General features: G+C 41.5%; 1 protein-coding gene across 1 annotated transcript; it reads left to right on the top strand.

Moving 5' to 3' along the window:
- Positions 1-7,591: 7,591 nt before the first annotated feature.
- Positions 7,592-18,663, top strand: tnfsf11 (TNF superfamily member 11). The gene is made up of 4 exons (XM_012876362.3): positions 7,592-8,082; positions 9,537-9,572; positions 14,040-14,169; positions 16,845-18,663. The coding sequence occupies exons 1-4, from the start codon at positions 7,876-7,878 to the stop codon at positions 17,279-17,281; spliced, it is 810 nt and encodes a 269-aa protein (XP_012731816.2). The 5' UTR covers positions 7,592-7,875; the 3' UTR covers positions 17,282-18,663.
- Positions 18,664-20,565: the final 1,902 nt, after the last annotated feature.

Genomic DNA, 20,565 nt, shown 5'->3' with positions numbered 1-20,565 from the left:
TGTTTTGGTTCTGCTTTACTCAACTCACTGTAAAGCAATTCTACCTTTGGGTATTAATAAAGTAACCTGACCCTAAACCTGCACCTGAAGACTTTTCTCTGAGGAGGCATCAGCTATCTTCTATGGAGCAGGAGCTTAACTATAGTTCAGAGCAAGTGGTTAGATGAGCTCATCAGGAAGGTTAGCTCTATCCCTGGATGTTAATGGACTCAGTGCAGGTGATGGGAGACAGAAGGACTCACTGTTGGACAATGTCTCCCGCCCCAGGCATGGGGCTGTTGCAGAGCTGGAGAACTCCTTCAGTGACAGACTGCTGCATAAAGCAGCGTTAATGCGACAACCTCAATAAGTGAAAAGATCCCGGCTCTTATTTGCACTGTTTTTAATATTCTTATTCTCTTTTCCTTTTGCACAAATAGCAGTTTGTGCATTTTTTAAATTTGATACTCAGTTGGTACATTTCTTGAGGATTTTTTAAATTATTTAAATTGATGTACATTTTTTAAATTTGCTACTCAGTTGGTACATTTCTTGGAATATGAATATGATATTTAAATAAAAGCGTAATTTTCCTTACATTGTACATTTTATCTCAACTTGCAGTCGATCTTGTATTTGTTAGAATCCCTCATCTTTATGTGTATATGGATGATACACTGCCATAGGGCTGGCCCCTTGATGCTGTAACACTTGCATTTCCCCACAGAGGGACAATAAAGGATATTTTTATTCTATTTCTTGATTTTACATGTGAAGCAGTAATCAATCTTTCACAAGTCAGTTCACACTACTTTGAATTGTGCATTTTATTCATTATCCTCCATTATCACCACCTGAATACAAAACTATGGCTTGTTTTATGTTTGTTTTGATATGGTTCATGATTTCCTCAGAGCATAATCAGTTTTCTTTTTTATTTAAAGGTAAACAGAGTGGTTAATGTTCAAAGCACAATCATGAAAACAGATTTGAACTTTTAAAACACACCAAAAATATGTTGCAACGTGTTTGGATTTCATTTAATAGATATCTGATGACATGTTTTTTTTAGATCACAATTTTGCCAGAGGAGGCACGACATTGGCCAGATTTCCAAAAAGCCATACTCACTCCTTCTAAATAAAAGTAACTGCAGACAGTAATCCTGCGAGACCCTTAGAAAAAGGAAAAAACATCAAGCTTAAAAAGCTCTTAGAATCTATGTTTCTATCTCAGTTTTAGGAATGTCTATATTTATATCTAATAAATATGTTTATATTTTATTATTTTATTGCTGCTCAGGTTGTTAATGATCATGGCAGGTACACTTATATGCTTTGACAACACTGTTCTGTACTATTCTATTTTATTGTTTGCTATTTATTTTCATGTATGTTTGCCATGTAAAAGTTTAGCTTTAATGTTATTATTTATGTTATTATTTTTCTCCCTATAAAAATGCATATCTGCGGTGTTCCCTCGTTAATCAATGCAGTAACAGTTCGTCATTCTCTAAAATTGATTTATTGTATTATCAATATATGATTAGTTTTATCTGTCTATTTACTTAATTTGATCAATTTATTGTGTCTCTAGTGGTTCGATGTCTGTCCTTTCATTTTTGACACCTGCAAAACTCTTTGTGTTACACCTTACTGTAAAAAAAAGTGCTTTAAAAATACAATTTTACTGATTGATTGAAGAGCCTCATTTAAAATAAAAATCTCTTTCACTTTATGGTAAAATAAAAAAAAAGGATTTTGTTTTTAGATTTTACACTGAAGGAAATCCTAGATTAATGGGGCAAAAATAATTCCAACAGAGTTCTTTCTATATAATTGGAAAGTGCCAAAAAAAAACGCATCATGATAGTCCTCTGATTTAAAGAACAATAACACTATTTGCATAGCCAATGTAATTCTGTTATGATGCAGATATTGTCCAAAAGAGGTAGACACTACATGCGTTGTTCCTATCAACTCTGTGAATAATATCATCATGAACGGATGGATGGATGGATGGATGGATGGACAGATGGATGGATGTTCATGTCACCCCAGACTTCACAGTTGTTTGTATTTCATTCTCTCACATGGCCACTAAGAATACTAATAGCAGCAAGTTAGCTTCAACCGATGCTCCCCCACAGTCTTCATACTGGCAGCCCTCAGAAGGTAAGAAGGCATTTTAGGTCTGGCTCAAAGACATTTTGTAAAACTGGAATAGGACAGTCTTTAAGTTACAGTCCGTAGAACTGTAGAGCTCCTCTTGTACCAGAAGGTAGAAGTTGTGGTATTCCTTATATCCGCATGTGGTAAATTGAGAAAGACTCCTTAAATGAAACACTAAGCAGGAAACCCAGTCTACGACAGTTGTGGCTAGAATCATGAGTCAGTACAACATGACGTTGGCTGGTTGCATTAGTTTCTTTGCTTAGTGCAATAGTGGAATTCCAGGTTTGTTGTCATCTATTTTGCTATTTACATTTCCTTAATCTGGTTGAATTGAAATAGGTAATGAGTCAAGTAATGTACATAATGATTATTTCATATTTCTGCTGCTTCTACTACTACAAAATAAACAAGGAAATAGCTTTCAGTGTTGTCGGGCTGTAGGGGCCTCCCCGAAATGTCTGCTATGTGCCTGCTTGTCACAGCTTGTCGCTGTTAAACTTAAGATTCAGCGCAAGTAAAAAAACAAACAAAAACCCCAACAAGAATTAAGATCTAAGTGCATCTATGTCCAGATCCTGTATTTTCAACCTTTATGCAGAGATAAGTTCAGTGTTGGCTGCTGTCCTTTCTAGCTCATCGCAGGGGAGCACACAGTAGTTAGGATGCATATTTTGCTGATGTGGCCCAATGACTTTAAACCAAACGTTACCTTCACAAGCAAGCAGAAGCGTATCGCATTCCAGCACTTTGTTTGAAGATCTTTGCTTTTAAGAAGGTCAAAATTCACCCGTCCCCCAAGATCTCAGTAACAGCTGTTCTTCCACAGCCCTGCAAACCTCAGCTGCATCATCAAAGAAGATGCTGCTTTATTTGTAATTCCCAAGAAATGAGTAGAACACGCTGTCATCCCATCCTCCCGCTCCTTCTTCTGTTTTAGCCCAGCTGTTGCATTCCAAATGAGCCGGGGGCCCGCCAGGGACTTTTTTTTGTCAGCTTGAGTGAAAAAAACACTTGACGAATGCATATACAAAATATTCCAGATATTCACCAATGTCAAACCAGGTGAAACCAAGTCAGCTTAACAGTAAGGCCCCATCAAGAAAAATAGATCACTTGAGTCTGATGTGGCAACTTTTATCCTCACTCTCAGCTGTGTTCCATCAATTTAGAGACATCAGGCTTTTTTTTTTTTTATAAAATGCTTTAACTCAACACATGTCTAAACATGGAAACTGAAACAATAAATACAACAATAAAATAATCAAAGCGAGAAAACATGATAAATAATTCAAAGTACACTTTAGCTGACATAGTTTAGTGAAAGATCATTTCCAGACTGTTTCCCCACGTTGACCTGTTTGGTTCCCGAAATCGCCGTGAGATTGCTGTTGTTGGGAATAAATAAGATAAATAAAATTTGTCCAGTCTAGAAAGATTATATGTGTGGTTTAATAGCGATAACAGACAAAGACAATGCAAGTAAACAAAAGCAAAACGGTTTTAAACTGCTTATATTACTTCTTAGGCTAGAAAAAAACATTAAAAACACTATCCAAAATAACTTGGCAATGTGTGGAAAAGGATTGTCTTCCAAGCCAAACTGGTTTTGTCACCCTTGGTGCCAGCGGCTGCAATAACAGGCTATGGGGTTTTTTTTATCACTGAGGATGAATTCTGTCCCAGTCTTCTTTGCAAAACCAGCCATAATGAAGAGGTTTCCAGCAGGAACCGCTTGTTTCCGATCATGCCACAACACCCCAGTCGAACTGAAGTCCATACTTTGACTTAGCCATTCCAAAACCTTCTTTTTTGTGAGCCAATCAGAAGTGGTCTTGCTGCTGTGTTTTGGGTAATTGTTCTGCTGCAAAACCCAAATGTGATTGAGCTCACCTACTAGATAATAGGCACCAGCAACATGGTGGAACATTTTGTTTTTACTAAAGATCTTGGGGATAATTGAGATTTTTTGTAAAGTGTGAGCCAGGCAGTTCTGTAACTTTTGGTCATCTGTGGTTTTGGCCTCAGAACATTTTTGTCTTTTTCTTATTGTTGAATCACGAACACTGATCTTAACTGAGACCAGTGAGGTCTGCAGGGCTTAGATATTGTTCCAGGACCTGTTCAGACCTCCAGGATGGGTTGCTAATGTCCTCTTGGAGTAATTTTGGTATCCCATCCACCCTCATAAAGGTTCCTGCTGTTCCTGCCTCTCCAGACTGATGGATATTTATGACTTTGTTGCACATCTGGTCATGAATTTCTTTAGCTCGTAGAATGATGTGTTGCTTTTTGAGATCTCTTAACCTACTTCATGCTGTCAGACAGGTTCTATTAAAACAATACATGTTAGTTCTACTGCTCAAGCAGTAATTAGGAAACATTTGAGTAAGATGAGAAGGCAGAAACAACAGAAGACATGTGTGGGCTAAGTGAAGAAACATTTTTCTCACAGTACTATACCAAGTTATATTATCACGCCTATTGAATTATTAATAGGCATGTAAACAAGGACTAAAATTAACCGCAATACATTATAATGCCGCTGAAAACATTACTTGGGGTTCCTTAAAGGGGCCTATAGTCAAATGTTATGGCTTTATGAATTTCTACACCAGTAGTTGCATTCAAAGGTTTTCCGATTGAATTCTCAGGCCATGTTGGCTAATTATGTTTTATTTCTGTGTTTTACACTTTGTTTGGCTCAATTTGTAACCAAAGCGCTTTTTGGGTATATTTACAACAAAACCATATGACTGGAAGTACAAAATTGTGCATGCTCGCTCTGAGTAAACAAGAAGAGGCAATGGATCTCACAGACATATGTACGATATTATAATGAGGTCATAATGAATAAGTATATGCTACTGGCATTACCTTTCACTTATAGTAATGCCATACCATACCATACCATACCATACCATACCATACCATACCATACCATACCATACCATACCATATTTATTTATAAAGCACTTAACAAGAACAAAGGTTAACAAAGTGCTGTACACCTACAACACTATGTCTACATTACCAGTAGATCTGGTTTGCACTGTGGATCGGTCTGTACACTTCCATGCAGTACATGAATGAAGCATCTCTACATTGCTCCAGCAGAGAAGTGAAAAGAAAGAGAGTAACCCTAATCCTGTAGATTGGGTTGGTCGTCAACCATGCTGAGCTGTCACTTTACGGCATGGCATTGCAGGACAGTCTATGGCTCACCGCGTTAATTGTCACTATCTCTGTTTCTGATAGTTCTGTGATTCTGCTGGCCGATGGCACAACAATGTTTGTCAGCTGATCGTGCCTGGTGCAAAGTTCTTTTTAAGGTCTAAAAGGTCTAATGGTATGTTCACACTGAACACGAACAAGGCAAACGAAGCCCTATGATTCACATGTTATCCCTATGCAAAGGTGCATTTTGGTGGTCTGCGATATGAATGACGTGTTTCGAGCAATGCCAATGGCACGAACTGGGCTGACAGGGCAAAGGAGCAAAACTGCAAACAGTGCGGTAGATGTGCGAATAGAGGGAAGCAAAACTGTGGATAGAGGGAAGTGAAATTTCGCTGGAGTTCAACAATCTGAACTTTTCTGTCAGTTTGCATCACGTTCAGGGTGCTTCTTGTCCATTTTTTTAAGCACAAAAATGTTTTTTATATGTTGCATATTTAGACAGTACAATTAGACTATATTTCTTTTGAGCAACGATGGATTTACTGACCGAAGACAACTGTAGTTCATTTCTCGGAGGTTGATCTGTCCCCCAACATGGGGCAGCAGGTCTTTATGCTGGGTCTTGGAAAGTCGGAAGTACCACCGAAAGCGACCATCATCCAGATAAAGCTCCAGGTGGTGGTCCTCCCAGAACTGGATGTGTCTCTGGAAAGATCTGGGAGACCCAGGAGGGCTGAAGCCATTGGCTTTCCACATTATATAGACTCACTCAGTAAAAACCACGGTGAGCTGAACAGACAGGAGGAACCGACAAGTGGATAGATGCTGCTCCAATTCGATGATGCAATGAAGCGAGCTGAGAGGGCATTGGCTGCGTTGTCAACGTGGATTTTTTGTGAGAGAGAGGCGAAATGTTTGCCTTATTCGCATTCGGTGTGAACATACTTTAAGTAATCAGGACGAACACTTGATGTACGTTGTTTTATCTGAATATGTATAGGTTGTTTTGTGTTTTTTTTTTTTTTGGTCCAATTTTGTGACTAGGCGTTTAAAAAAAAGATAAAGAGAAACACAGAAAAAGAGAGAGATGGTGCATTTGTGTGTTCCCCTGCTGAAAAGGCTTGCCTTTGATACCAACAGCACTCACATTACACACAGCCAACAGGTTTTGTACTCATGAAATCCGTGATTTAAAAGCCTTGTCCAGCTGTTTGCTGACGTTTGTCGGGTTTAATGGAGAACAGGTGGGATAGAGATGCTGCAGAGAGACAGACAGAGAATTTAAAGTAAAATTAGTCAAATTAGACCAGTTCACAATTTCTTTCCCATTTAAATAGAAATAAACATACAATATTTCTCAAATACAGCCTCTTAAACGGTGTTCTGTGTATAGCCACATTTATTCAAGGAGTTCTTTTCAAAGAAGCATTTAAAATTTAAAAGTTGAGAAATCCTTTTGCTACATAATTACTATTACAAACTAATCTATGTTGCCGGCTACATAAAATGCTTCATGACATAGAACAGCACACAAAAACGGATGAATTAATCGGAAAATGTTAATTAACTGTTTATTTGATTTTAATAGCATAATAATAGGGCCATTGCTGACATCAACTACTGCCTCGTCTCCCCTCTTACTTTTATTTTGCAGATAAAATTGCAAGCTATTATTTTTATTTAATCTAATAAGAGCAGAGCTTTTATAAGTTTTAAAAAAGCACTAATAACCCCGTTCTCTCTGGTATTCAATTATTGATTCAATTTGATCATTTGACTTGCCCTTTCTGATTAGACATGTATTGAGTGAGTTCATGAAAATAAAAAAGCAAGTTAAATATATCCTACTGTTTTTCTTTTTTAAATTTTATGAATACACCTGGCCATTGATGGATGCCCCCTTTTTTTGGCTTGAGCACCTGTTTAGCACAAAATGTGCCTGTTTAATTATTTACAATCATAATAACAACGGGGAGATCCGGTTAAAATGAAGAAATCTGCTTATTATAAAATAACTTAAACAATTCAATGAAAGTTGCGAATAACTGCGGGATAAAAAAAAAAAAACGTTATTTAAGATTGCTCGCAATATATACCTAATCCAAAACTGTTCACGCAGCGGTGTTTTTCGCATTTTTACTGCTCAGATTAATATTGTTTTGATGACAGAGAATCTTCTGCTTAATCCTTCTGGTTTCATCTCTGCTGCGTGGCTAATTCCGCCTCATCTCTGAGACTGTGTGTCATCGGGGGTGTGGAGCGGCGCGCAGAAGGCGGGGGCCGCATAACAACCCTGCACGGAGCCTCGGGGGCCATAAAGAGCCCGCTTCACCTGCAGCGCACTCAGGTCGACCCGGTTCGTGGTCTGTTTCGCTTCCATCGCTCTTGACAGCCAGAGGATCCCTGTGATTGGCTGAGCCCTCTCTCAGCACAACCCACCGCCGACTTCAGGGACTCTCGCTGACTCGGCTTCCTTCCTTGCTTTGAGTCTGGGACCTGTCCCCGGGGCGGATCGGAGCAGAGCAGAGCACACGGAGCGCGCACCATGGCAGCTACCACGCACAGCAGCGAGTACAGAGCCTACCTGCGGAACACCATGGACATCGAGGCGGGGCAGCAGCGCTTCCCGCCGGTTCCGAGCTCGGAGCCCACGTACCGATCGCTGCTCATCGGGACCCTGGCTGTTATGGGATTGCTTCAGGTGGCCTCCAGCGTCGCGATCTTATTGCACCTGACCGGCTACCTGCAAGAGGTAGGCGCAAAGCGTCACACTGCTATCGGGCTCTGATCTCTTCTGCGAAGCGCTCACCTCTAACCCCGAAATCAAGGAAGTTTTGCCTCAAACTCTTTGTTGTGTGCAAATGTAGTCGCCAACAGCGAATCGAGACAGTCCGACCAAAACGGGCTATTTGCGCAACTTAACAGCGCCATAAAGTGGGAGATAAGCTCCTCGGCGCAGGCTTTATGAAGCTGGCGGCATGTTCTGTAGAAGTGAAGCAATCCGCCGCCGTGCACAGAGACAGGCGGTGTAAATCTGCAGATTGGTGCGCTCTCTGCGTCTCTTTGAAGGCGCTGCACCCGCTCACCGAGGGCCTGATAGCATCGCACGAACCCTCGGAGCGACTTTCCACGACAGACGATCCGCCAGTTATCTTCCCCTCGCAAGGTCTCCGCTGCGCTCAGATGACATCAAGCGGGCGTCCTCAGCCAAGTCAAATGTCAGCCCTCGCCTTGCCTTGTTTGCAGATGTTTTCACTTGAGGCTGCCGTTTCTCATGCGCATGTTTACATGCCATCAGCGGCTTCCAATTGCCATTTATGAGTCATGAGTTGTAAACGTTGGAGGAGAAGCAGGGCTGTTTTTCCAGAGAGGTCTGGCTGAGTTCAAGTGCTTTTAACTTGTTGCTCATGTAAGGAATGCAGTTTGGTGTCAGTCCTTCACAAGGCGGCTAACCAGCTCATGATCGCACACATTCTGGGCCACATGTGCTGAGAAACGGCGTTTATGTAGGTTCTGCCTGGGTGATCTGCCTTGCTTTGTGGCGGCTTCGCAGCTGAACAATTGTCATGTCGGGACAAGCAAATGCAGCAGACTGGATGTCTTCTCCTCTGAGTTCACCTGGGGAGCTTATGTTACATTTCTCTGGCAGAGACTGCTTCCAGTGGCTATGTTCTGGATGTGGTGGAGATAGAGCTTTTTAAAAAAAGAGAGGGGAGGGAGAGAGGAGGAAAGTTTAAAAGGTCTCGCTGGATTGTCATGCAGGATTTAACTAAGCCTGGCACCGTTTGTGTGCATGTGTGTGTGTGGTCCGAGTGCAGAAACAGACCCCCATCTGCTTGGACACCTGCAGAATTTCCTGAAGGTGGGAGAACAAAGCAGGACCATCCATTAAAGAGGATGAGCTGATCTGAGGAGGCTTTAAACAGGATTCTCTGACTGGAGCTTTGTTCCTGTGTGGATTTAACTTTGCTTGTTGAAGTGGAATGCAGAGAAACATGTGGAAAATAACTTAACCCCCCCCCCCTCTCTCTATCTCTCTCTCTCACACACACACATGCACACACACATGCACACTAAGCTCGCTGAAAGCCTTGCTGGACATTGTCAGGAACATTGTCTCGTCCCACACCTGGACGTCAGAGGGGCAGACTAGATTAGTTGATTGTACCCCCACTGCTCTAACCTGCCCTGTATCTCTCTCTGCAGGTAGATCTGTCCCCGACTCCTCATCATCCCATGGAGGTGAGTCAGGCTTACTTCATTTAACATGTTTTCCTTCTTGGCTCACAGTCTCTTGCAAACGAATTCTCTGCCCTTTAAGTTCTTCACATTTTGCCACATTAGAACCACAGACTTCAAGGGATTTTATTTTCACTTCATGGTATACAGCAGCGCAAATTGTGAACAGGCAGAAAAATAAATAAATGGGTTTGAATTTGTTTTACAAAAAAACAGGAAAAGTGGATATGTATTCAGGCCCTTTTCTCTTATAAGTAAGAAAATGAAACAAAACAAAACAATGCAGCAAATACAAGTAGTCCACATGGGAACAGCATTGTGAAGCCTGGGGATTAGCAGGGACGGGTCAGGAGTTTAAACTGACAGGATGGGCAAGGAGAGTTTTAGAGAAGTAGCTCTGGAGGAGGTACAGAAGTCCACTGCTCAGGCGGGAGAATCTGTTGACAGGACAGCTGTATGTTGTGCATAAATGTTTTTTAAACTGATCAAAATAACATGAGGAGGAAAACTCACACCTAACATGCTCCTGATTAGATCTTCACCACTATGAAACATGGTGGTGGCAGCATCATGCTGTGGGAAGAATGTCCTCAATCCTGAAAAACAAAAAAGCTGTTGGAGGCTGCAAAAGACTAAGACTGCAGTGGAGGTTGTCCTGCCGAAAGAATGACAACCCTAAACATACAGCCAGAGATGCAATGAAATCGTTTAGAACCAAGCTCATCCACGTGTGACAATGGCCTAGTCAAAGTCCAGAAATTAATCCAATTCAGAATCTTTGACAAGACTTTGAAAAAGGCACGTTTAGAAATATTTCTTTTTCTTCCAGTGCAGTTATGCAATATCCTATAATCTGTTTTTCACATAAATCCCAGTGCAATACTATGACGTTCATGGTTGCACTTTATCACACTAATATCTACAGGTGTTGTATAGAAATGTGATCTGAACATTGGTTAGGATCTTGAAATGCTCCGGTGTCAGTTTCTGAGCCAAGCATAATGTCCCAGAGGCACAGCAGGTACTCCTTCTTGTCACTGATGAAGGAGGAAGTACGGCGTATTTACACGCACTGGTGTGTTTTTAAAAGAGTCGAATTAGCATCAGCAGGTTTTTCGGAGTCATGATTTTCCCACGGGTGTGTTTCCTGTGAATCCAAGCGCAAAACCCCCAGCTGGTCGCACAGGGCTGGAGCGAGGTCAGACCGCAGCAACACAAACACCTTCAGAGACGAAAAATCGCTTCTCACTTAAGATTTTTCCCCTCAACTCTGACTGATCCTGCTCCCCGCGCCGTGCGCTGGACGGTAACTCGCGTCGCGTCGGTCAGCCGCTCGCCGGCGTCAGTGGTCACAGTGTTCCTCTGGCAATCACCGGAGCATCGGATGGTAAATTCTTAATTGCTGAAGATTTTTCAAAACCTGCGTGGAAAGTTTCTGCCTTTCTTGGCCCATCGAGAAAAGCGAAACGACACAAAAACAAGCTTTACTTCCCTTGCTTTCCCATAATACTTTAATTTCCTAGGAAATTCCATGCTTGTGTTTGCCTCTGGTATCCCTGATGGAGTCCTGAGACAAGCCACCCAGCCTGTCTTGGACTGGGGAACCCAGCGACTCTTTTCATAATGCATCAGGGTGACACTTGACACTCGCCATGTTGAATTAGGGGGTCAGCACTGGAGCCGCGCGTGAAGTTGTTAGAGAGCGGGGCCTCTGAGGACGGCCGTCATTTCGGCCTCTCTGATGGGAGATGTAAGCTTGGTGCCGGGGCCTGTGGTCGGTGGTGAGAACGCAGGACCGTGAATCAGCCACAGCTCATGATCTGAGTGTTTATAATGTGCAGAGATCTGTGGAAGGAGTCCGCTGTGTTTAGAAACACAAAGAGAACGATCTGCTCTGGTGGCCGAGCTCTGAGTGAGAGGACTTTTGTTCTCGCGTAGAATCTCAGAAACCACTCATCAACATAATGGACACGCTGAATGATGTGTGTGGTGAGTAGTTAAAAGGCTGAGTTGAGGCCTGCATGCACTGCGGTGATCCCGGACAAAGCATGCGCCACCAAGTCAGTCGTAGCTGGGTGAATTTCCCTGGAGAGACCGCTCCTCTTCATGTCGAGGTTTTAATCCTCGATTTGAAGAAGAAGAGAGGCCGTGACTTTGTTTAAACTGTCTCTCATAGGGCGCTGCAAAAGTTTTCATTGCGCTTGGAATTTTTTTTTTTTTTTTTACATTTTGCCAAATTACAACAGTCAACTTCAATTTATCTCATTGGGATTGTGAAAGACAAACGCAAAGTAGTGGACTATTGTGGAGTGCTTGATGGTTTTCAAAATTCAGTGGCACAAGCCCAAACCAAATGAGACATGGTCGCCGACCCTGAACTGGCAGTCAGACAAAGAAGGGGTTATTCAGAGAAGCCCCCAGGATGCTTGTAGTAACTCTGGAGGAGCTGCAGAGATCTTCAGATCAGGACTTTGATTGTGCACTCCACAAATCTGGGCTTAACAGAACCATAGGAAGAAAAGAAAAAAGGCACATTTTAAGAGAAAGCAGCTGGCCACAAGCAAAGTGGGAGACTCAGCAAACATTTGGAAGGTGTTTTGGTCAGAAGAGATCAACACAGAACTTTTTTCTCTACATGCAAAAATGTGTCATGGAAAACTAACAATGCGCTTGATTGTCAAAAATACAGTCTGAGAAAAACTTAGTTGTGACAGTGCCGTGCTGTGGGGATGCTTTTCTGCTGCAGAGACAGCAGAATCAGAATCAAGTTTATTGCCAAGTAGGTTTGCACTTACAAGGAAATTGACTTGGTGTTGATGGTTCAGACAAAACAAAATAGATATATACATACAAATGGATAACAAAATTAATATATAAACAGCAGAGTAGTTAGAACAGCCCAGTCAGGGTCCAGACCTAAATCCGTTTGCAAGATTTGACAAAAGATGTTCACAGATGCTCTCCATTCAATTGGACTGAGCTATTCTGCTTTGAATAATGGTCAAACATTTCAGTCTGTAAATGTGCAAACCCTGTAGAGAAATACCCCAGAAAACCTGCAGCTGTCACTGCAGCAAATACGGTTCTACAAATTATTGACTCAAGGAGGCTTAATACAAATGCATTCCACGCTTTTAATTTGTTAAAAACAACCCTCCATCACCAAGAAGGGACTTTTGAAGTTAGTTTGTCACATAAAATTCCAACAGTACACTGTAGTTTGCAGTAGTATGTTTAGAAAATGTAAATACTTGAGCAAGGCACCTCACCACAAATCAAGATATATCCTCGAATTGCAGGCCAATTAGAAGCAGCCAAGCCTTAACCTTAGCTCGGTTCTTCTGCTCGTCACTTTCCAAGACACTGCTCTGTACAGCTGTTTGTGTAGCAAATTGTTTTTGGATGACAGACAGATCTTAAAACTGAAATCCATACAAATTTGTCTGGACCTGTGAGCAAATACTAAGAGCAACATTAACTCATTGCGTTGTTGCAAAACCATGTTAACAGTGTTCCTTTGGGCTGTTTTTGGACTGGCTGACTGTGTGTGGTTTTCATGTTCTTAAAAACACTAATCCTTTCATCTACACTTTCCATTCCATCCCATTTTTTTTTAACAATGACTGAGTTATGGTGAGATAACAGGGCCAGGATTCCTGAAATTACTGGTTTGCAGGAAACTACCCTCAACCCATAAAACAAGTTTAAACATCTTTAGGGATGTAATAACAGCCCGATCTGCCAATCATCGCAAAGTATTACCGTGGATTTTGCTTCTGCAAATGTGGATAAATGCATTAGAGCGGGGCAACATTAGAAATCTTATTTCACTCACACTCGTGGTCTCTTGGGTAAACTCAATCATGTAGGTAGAAGCAGAAAACAACACTTCAGCCCGTTGTGTTATTCTCTTGCCAGAAGTGGAGGAGAGTTGGCAGCCCCTACACTCTAAGTGTTTACTTGCTTGGAAACCATGTTTTTGTCGAGTGTATATGCTCAGTCTTGCCTGAAGACAACGCGGCTCAGTCCATATACGGTTTGTGCCAAATCTGGGAGAAGCTCAGTCACTCTGTAAAGTTCCCCTCGCCTCGAGGCCTCCAGCCGTAAATACGTCCGCAAATGTAGAAGGGACCCAAGTAGCCAACGGAGGGAGATGATATATACAGACATATAGTCCATAGACGCCCCTATGCTTAACATCTGCATTAACTCCCACCCCGAAGCTTACAAGCAGCCTGTCATTTAGAGTGAAAGCAGAGCTCGGCTTTGGAAGGTTATGTCCAAATCTTTGTGTTGCTTAAGGAAAAAAAGCTACTTGTGATTGCAGGTTTCCAAACGACAAACTTCAATTGAAATCAGACACACAAAAGGTGCACACACATCCACACAGAGCAAACACAAGGAATGGTTTTTGACCTTTCATTTCTAAGTCAATGATTGCTGAATTAGCCCTCTTGCTTTCCACTACAGGATATGCAGACCGAACCAGTGCTGAATGCCCTGAAAGACCCGAGAAAAAAAAGCCGGTGCAAACCTCCCAAAGATGTCATAACCCCATCAGCTCATCTACCAATCAGAACGGCTCAGGATTTCCCTAAGAGTGAGTTGAGATGATATAAAATGTCTTCTGTGATTGTTATTTTTGTAAATAAAGCTGCAGTTTGGAACGTTCGTCTCCCCCCTGGCGCCGCGGAGAAATACACAAACACTATCCACATGTGGTTTTGTAGTTAGGGTAGCTTTAGGCTCATGGTCATTTCCAAAATGTTTTCTGCATACCAGCTCTTCCCAAGAGCTTAAGTATGACCACTGTTTGCCGTACAAGAACTTCCTCACCTGGTAAATAACTCCAAAGGAATTAAATAGATCCATACTGATCCAATCACATCTCGGTCGTCCCATCAGTTTGCTTTTTTTGGACTCCTAACCACAAAGCACACTTGTTCTTTTCCATTTGGACCATTAGATCAGGGATGTCCAGCTCCAGTCCTCGAGAGCCGGTGTCCTGAAAGTTTTACAGGTTTCCCTGGCCCCACACACCTGAATCAAATAGCACAATTAGCTCCTCAGTATGCAGTCAGGTTCTTCAGAGTCCTGCTAATTAACTGATTATTTAACTCAGGCGTGTCGGACCAGGGACACGTCTAAAGGTTGCAGGACACCGGCTCTCGAGGACTGCAGCTGGACACCCCTGCATTAGATTCTAGTCTTGGGTGTCCCCAATAATTTTTTGCTCAGTTACTAGAGCATTTTTAGCTCTTTATCTTTTGCCATGACTCCCCTTATTCTCTGCTCTGACTAATCAGTTATTGCCATTTAGTCTGTACTGGCGGGCCAGTTCAGGCCAACTGTTGGAGAGACAGTTCAATTTAAAATGCTAACTTCTAGCTCTCTTCTTGCCCCTTTGCAGAATCCGCACTAGAAACATAACATGCATTTGACAACAAATTTGGCATTGTGTATTGTTTTGGCCTAGTAGAAGTGGAAGTGGCAATAGTTTTAGCAGACATGATGGAGTCAAGGTCCACATAGGACGAATCCCCTCCCGGTTCAGACATGATGCTTCCACCGTTTAGAGCATTCACAAACAAAAGTCCTGTTTTTTTTTACGTGTTGAGAGATGGGTCACGGTTGCAGGATTTCAACATATTTCAACAAATATACTTAATATACAAAAATGTAAATACATTTGTATTTGATAGATTTTTTCCCTTTTGTTCATAGCTAAATCAAACAAAATAGTTCTTGGCAATAAATTTTATAGTGTTGAGAAATGCATTGGAGCTGGTTGGCCTACAGAGTTGAGTTTTTGTGACACCTACGTGAAAAACTTTCCAAATACTCCCTGTCAGCTTTTGACAGAAGCAATGTTATCGTATAGGGCGGCGTCTCCGTCACTGTTAAAACAAAGCTTGTCATCATTGGAGGCAATCTCAATGGAGACGTTAAGATGACATTCTGCCACCAGCACAACCCCAAAATCACTACGTTTAGGAAATAAACGCTTCTCCTCCAAGATGTCATTGTTGGCCCCCAAGGATTTGGGAATGGAGAGGATAAGATGGCCTGCAGTCTGCAGTTCTTGCCTCAGCCCCATTGAACACTTGTGGGATCAGCTTTGGTGTGCTGTTTGGACAAGAGGGACCAGCATAACCTCAATGTCTGCTTAGGAAAAATGCTGGTAGAAGAATGGGATGGGGAACATCCCACAGCAGTGTGTGACCAAGCTGGTGACCATTATGAAGACAAATTTGGAAAGTTTTTCATCGGATTAATCCACAAACAAAATGTTGCATTTTCCTTACAAATTTGGCACCATTTGAAGGGGACTAAACAGGATTTCCAACTGTATAAGATATATTGTCAAGAAGCATTGTTACAAGGAAGAAATAACAGCCCCAACACCAATTTCCTTAATTCAAAAAAGTAAATAAATAAAATTATGAACCTGAAGAGGTCTGAGAGCGAGGGGCCTGAGGACAATCTGGCCCGAGAAAGACTCCTGCTCCCGATACTTCTTTGACTCATTGCAGCCACTATTAAAGCACTTGAGTCAAGTATGTTGGAAATGAATATTATCTAAAAGTCACATGACATCAGCACCTGAGGCAACCAAGAGTTGACGGTCAGGACAGTGTTGTTTTATTTTCATTGCTTGTCATTGGATTACCAATGTTTTTCCAATTTTATGAAATGTTTTCACTTATGTGTTTACCTTACCTATTTTTTCAACTAACAACTCATTTATGGTTTTTGCCAGAAAGTTAAAATTTCTGAGTTCCAAGAAAGATGATCTTTATCTCTCCCTGAGTGTCGTATTCAATCTTGGTTGATCCTCACCAACTTAACCTCTAGTCCAGTATGGCTGCCATGCCTATAAACACTTAGTGATTGTTGTTCTTTTTGTTTTTACATCGTTAAATCTGTTCCATTCACATACTGTTCAATTTATTTTTGGTGAACATGTTCCCTTACTGTTTAAATGCAGAAATTCTACTGGTTTTCCATCGTGCAACTTGAACCAATTTTTGTTGGGTGTGATCCATCCATCCATCCATCTGTCAGTCCATCTATTCATCCATGATTGATACAGGCAGATATTTGCACTTTTAAGTCTGATAATCATTTCTGTTTCTCTTATTGAGTTTCCTCCAGTCAACTCAACTGATTCATCAAACCTTGTTTGTTACCAACAACCAATGAATGACTGAACCCAGTGAGTCTGAGCTAAGTGGTCAACCAACCAAAGTCTCTTTTGTTCTTGTCATCACACAGATGATTACAGCGTGGTTAACATCAAGTGGGATGAGCAGCATGGGAACCTCAACAAAATGGGCTATCAGGACGGAAACCTGCTGGTGTTGGAGTCAGGCATCTACTACGTTTATGCCAAAACCTGCTTCCGCTACTACAACATTGGTGCAGAGGAGGTCCGTGAGGCCAGGACACGCGCTCAAGATGTTAGCACTGCCCAGCTCATCCAGTACGTCTACCACAAGAGCATCAAACAGAACAGCAGGAAGGTGTTGCTGATGAAGACAGGCAGCACCAAGCAGTGGAACAACATGAGTTATAACATGTACTGCGCCCAGCAGAGCCGAGTAGTTCACCTGGTTGAGGGAGACGCCTTGTTTGTCGAAGTATCTAATGCCTGGATGCTGGACCGAGAGGCGGAAGGGACGTACTTTGGGGCCATAAAGTGGGGTAACTGAGACTGTGTCACATGGGGAGCAAACATGCTACTGAACATTTTTGTGTCCGATGGAACCACTTCTAGGGATTTGTGATGTTCAAATGTTAAAACCGGTTTTGTATTTGTTTACTCCACACGTGTGTTTGGTTATGTGTCACGTTGCCCTTCATCAAACAGCCTTGGAGTCTATCATCAGGTGATCTAAAACAAAAGGGTAAAAACCTTTTTTTTTTTTTTTGAGAACGTACCTTTTTACTTTCCCACAGAGCTTTCTGATTAATCATAAATAGCACTGGAATTTTAAAGGACATTTTTAGTGTTGTGATTTGTATGCCAATGTGTTTGGGTTCAGATTACACCGATGGGAGTACAGAGTACGTAAAGCAGAGAAGAAGGGAACTACAAAGGAAGGGAGTTTATTGGCAGAATGGACAGCGAGAAAGGATTTATCAGTGCTGGGTGTTGGAAAGTGTCCAGAAGAACTTGGAGGTAGACAGGGCATCTGCTTGTGAGTTATCAGAGGATTATCACAGCAGCAGCAAGCAAAAAAGGTTTTAGGTAGTTTGAACAAGGCAACTCAACAGTTCAGTGGGAAATAAGAAGGCAAGTGATGGTATTCTTATCTTGTGCTTACAAAGTTGTAACGAAAAAAGGGTTAGTCCACGTTTTTGAAGTGAGGTTTTGCAAAGTAATCATCAGTGAAGTGACGTCTTTCTACTGCAGGTAGAAGTACTGTTACTGATAACTATACACAGCCTTACCTCAAAACCAGAACCAGTGTGTCCTCCAAGGACTCACTCAATTTTCTGTTGAAAGTTGCCATCAACTGCAAGAACTTGACAATGTCGTTGAAATTAAAGACACCTGCTTGTTTTAATTGTGACAACCAAGAAGCGATGAAGATAGCTGGACTGTCTGACCGTAAAGGACATGAATGGACTTTTGTCCTTAACAAGGGGAACCAAACTGAGTTTGGTTCAGCTTTTAACTTAAATTTTAATTTTTCATTTAACTCATCAAAGAGGTAAATGGGAATATGCATTTAATATTTATTTATTAGCTATAGAGGTACAGGGACAGGTCATTGTTACAGTGATCTCTCAGCTGTAAAAGCATGTACATTTTATGTCTGTCTGACATTCATTATGCAGCACTTAAAGTTAACATTAGACACACTTTCATGTTTTTAAAACACAGGGGCTTTATTTCAAATTATATATTTATGTATCTTAATTTTTGACAAGTCTGTGTACATGCCTAGCCAAAAGCAACATGGATATATTTGTTCTACAATACTGTAGCATACCTGTAAGAGCTTCATTGATAGATTTTTTTTTTCCACATCCCGTTTTATTATTTATGTTTGTGTATGTTTTTAATAAAAACCTACTTTTGTAGGAGTGGTGTAAGTGTGTGGTTTTTGCAGCGATCAAACCACACAGGACTATAGCGACATTGCATAAGTATTTATACTCACTGGATTGTTTCAGATTTTCTCAGCCACAAACTTCAATGTATTTTATTGGAATCTTATGCAACGGACCAACACAAAGGCGAGCATAATTGTGTAGAGGAATGAAGATCTTTAAAATAGCTCATGCTCAGTCAGATGGAATGGAGAGCTTAACTGAACTGTAATTTTCAAGTCTTGTCCCAGTTTTAAGATTGACATCACACAAGCGTGCTTAGATCTGAACCATTCACTGTAGCTCTACCGGTTGAGGGTCGTGGTAGTGCTGGAAGATGAACCTCTGCTAGAAAATATTTTGTAGCCCCTTACAGATTGTTCTTTTTTTTTGTCCAGGTTGCCCTGAATTTTATCAGTTCTGACCAACATCCCTATCCTTGCTAAAGAAAAACATCCCCCACAGCATGATGCTGCCATTACCATGTTTCTCGGTGCAGTTAGACTAAAAAGTATGGTTTTGTTCTCACCAAAGCACCTTTTGCATGTTTGCTGTGTCACTTACATGATGCGTAACAGACTAAAAATAGAACCGTTATGGGGGTTTTGAAGTTGTGTCATACATTATGTTCAGATGATGGATTGAACAGAAGTGTTAAAAGCATGAAATATTGTTTTAGTGCCTGTTCTGCTCTAAACTTCTCCACAATGTGCTCCTTGACCTTGGTCACTATGATGCTGTTTGATAACTAATTTTCTCTATCAGACCTCTGAGGCCAGAAACAGAAGAGCTGGATTCATACTGAGTCTAAATTGCATGCAGATGGACTCTATATACCAATTAGTTGACTTCTGAAGGCAATTATTTGCACTGGATTTCATTTAGAGTTATCTGAGTGAAAGAGGCTAAATACAAATTTGAAAAATCACTCACAATCCCAATATAGATAATCAAATAAGATAGACTGAATATTGTGGTTGTAGTATAAAATGGGATGTAAATACTTTTTTCAAGGCACTGTAGTTGGGAGCTTCCACACACTGCAACGTGATCAAATGGCCAGCCCGATGGTGAAATCATTGTTAGGAGCTTCTCTGTAATCTCTGTGATCTTTGGAAAATTCAGGCCTATTACAGCCAAACAGTGGAGTCACACTGTTCCTTTACTTCACTGGCCGTTTGGTCAGAGCAGTCCACCAGTTCATAACAAAGATGCAAGTTGTATAGAGAAGCCGCCCACTGCTGCTGCAGCCCCACTAACTCCTAGCAGACATTTGGACTGCAGCTCATGGGGACCTGCAGTAAGGAGAACAAGAAGCCGGCTGGGAATAATAATAATGATTACTTCGCTGTGATGTGTGCGAGCTGTTAGGATCACAGCCTCACAGACAGAGACTTCTGTTGTCCTTTCCCGGGTGTTCACCAGGATTTGACCAGAGGATCCCTGGGCTTGACTTCTTAGCTTTTGTGTAGGGACCTCACACTTCTTTCTACTCATTGTTCAAACATGTCTAATAAATATGACATAAACACGTCGTCTTTGACTGCAGACAGTAGACGACCTTGACTGATAGGTAAAACACAACATAAATGCCTGAAATGGGCTACTTTTGGACAAAGCCTTTACCGAACATTACTAGCAGAGAGTTTTGCAACAGTCAAACAATTTAGCTGTGGTGTCCATAGGGCTACTCTGTTTCAGATTTACATAGCTTGGACCCTAAGTATAAACAATGGACTTTAGTGCGCCACTGTTTTCATGTGACTTGATTTCTCAATTGTTGGCACTCAGCAGAAACCATTAAAATGTGTTGTGTCAGTAAACATTATGGAAAGCTTGGCGTCCACTGGAAACCCACCCAAACACACACACACACACACACACACACACACACACA

This window comes from Fundulus heteroclitus, chromosome 7 (assembly GCF_011125445.2).
Source record: "Fundulus heteroclitus isolate FHET01 chromosome 7, MU-UCD_Fhet_4.1, whole genome shotgun sequence".
Classification (NCBI taxonomy): domain Eukaryota; kingdom Metazoa; phylum Chordata; class Actinopteri; order Cyprinodontiformes; family Fundulidae; genus Fundulus; species Fundulus heteroclitus.
Note: the sequence above shows the minus strand (reverse complement) of the source record. Positions and strands in the feature narration are given on the sequence as shown.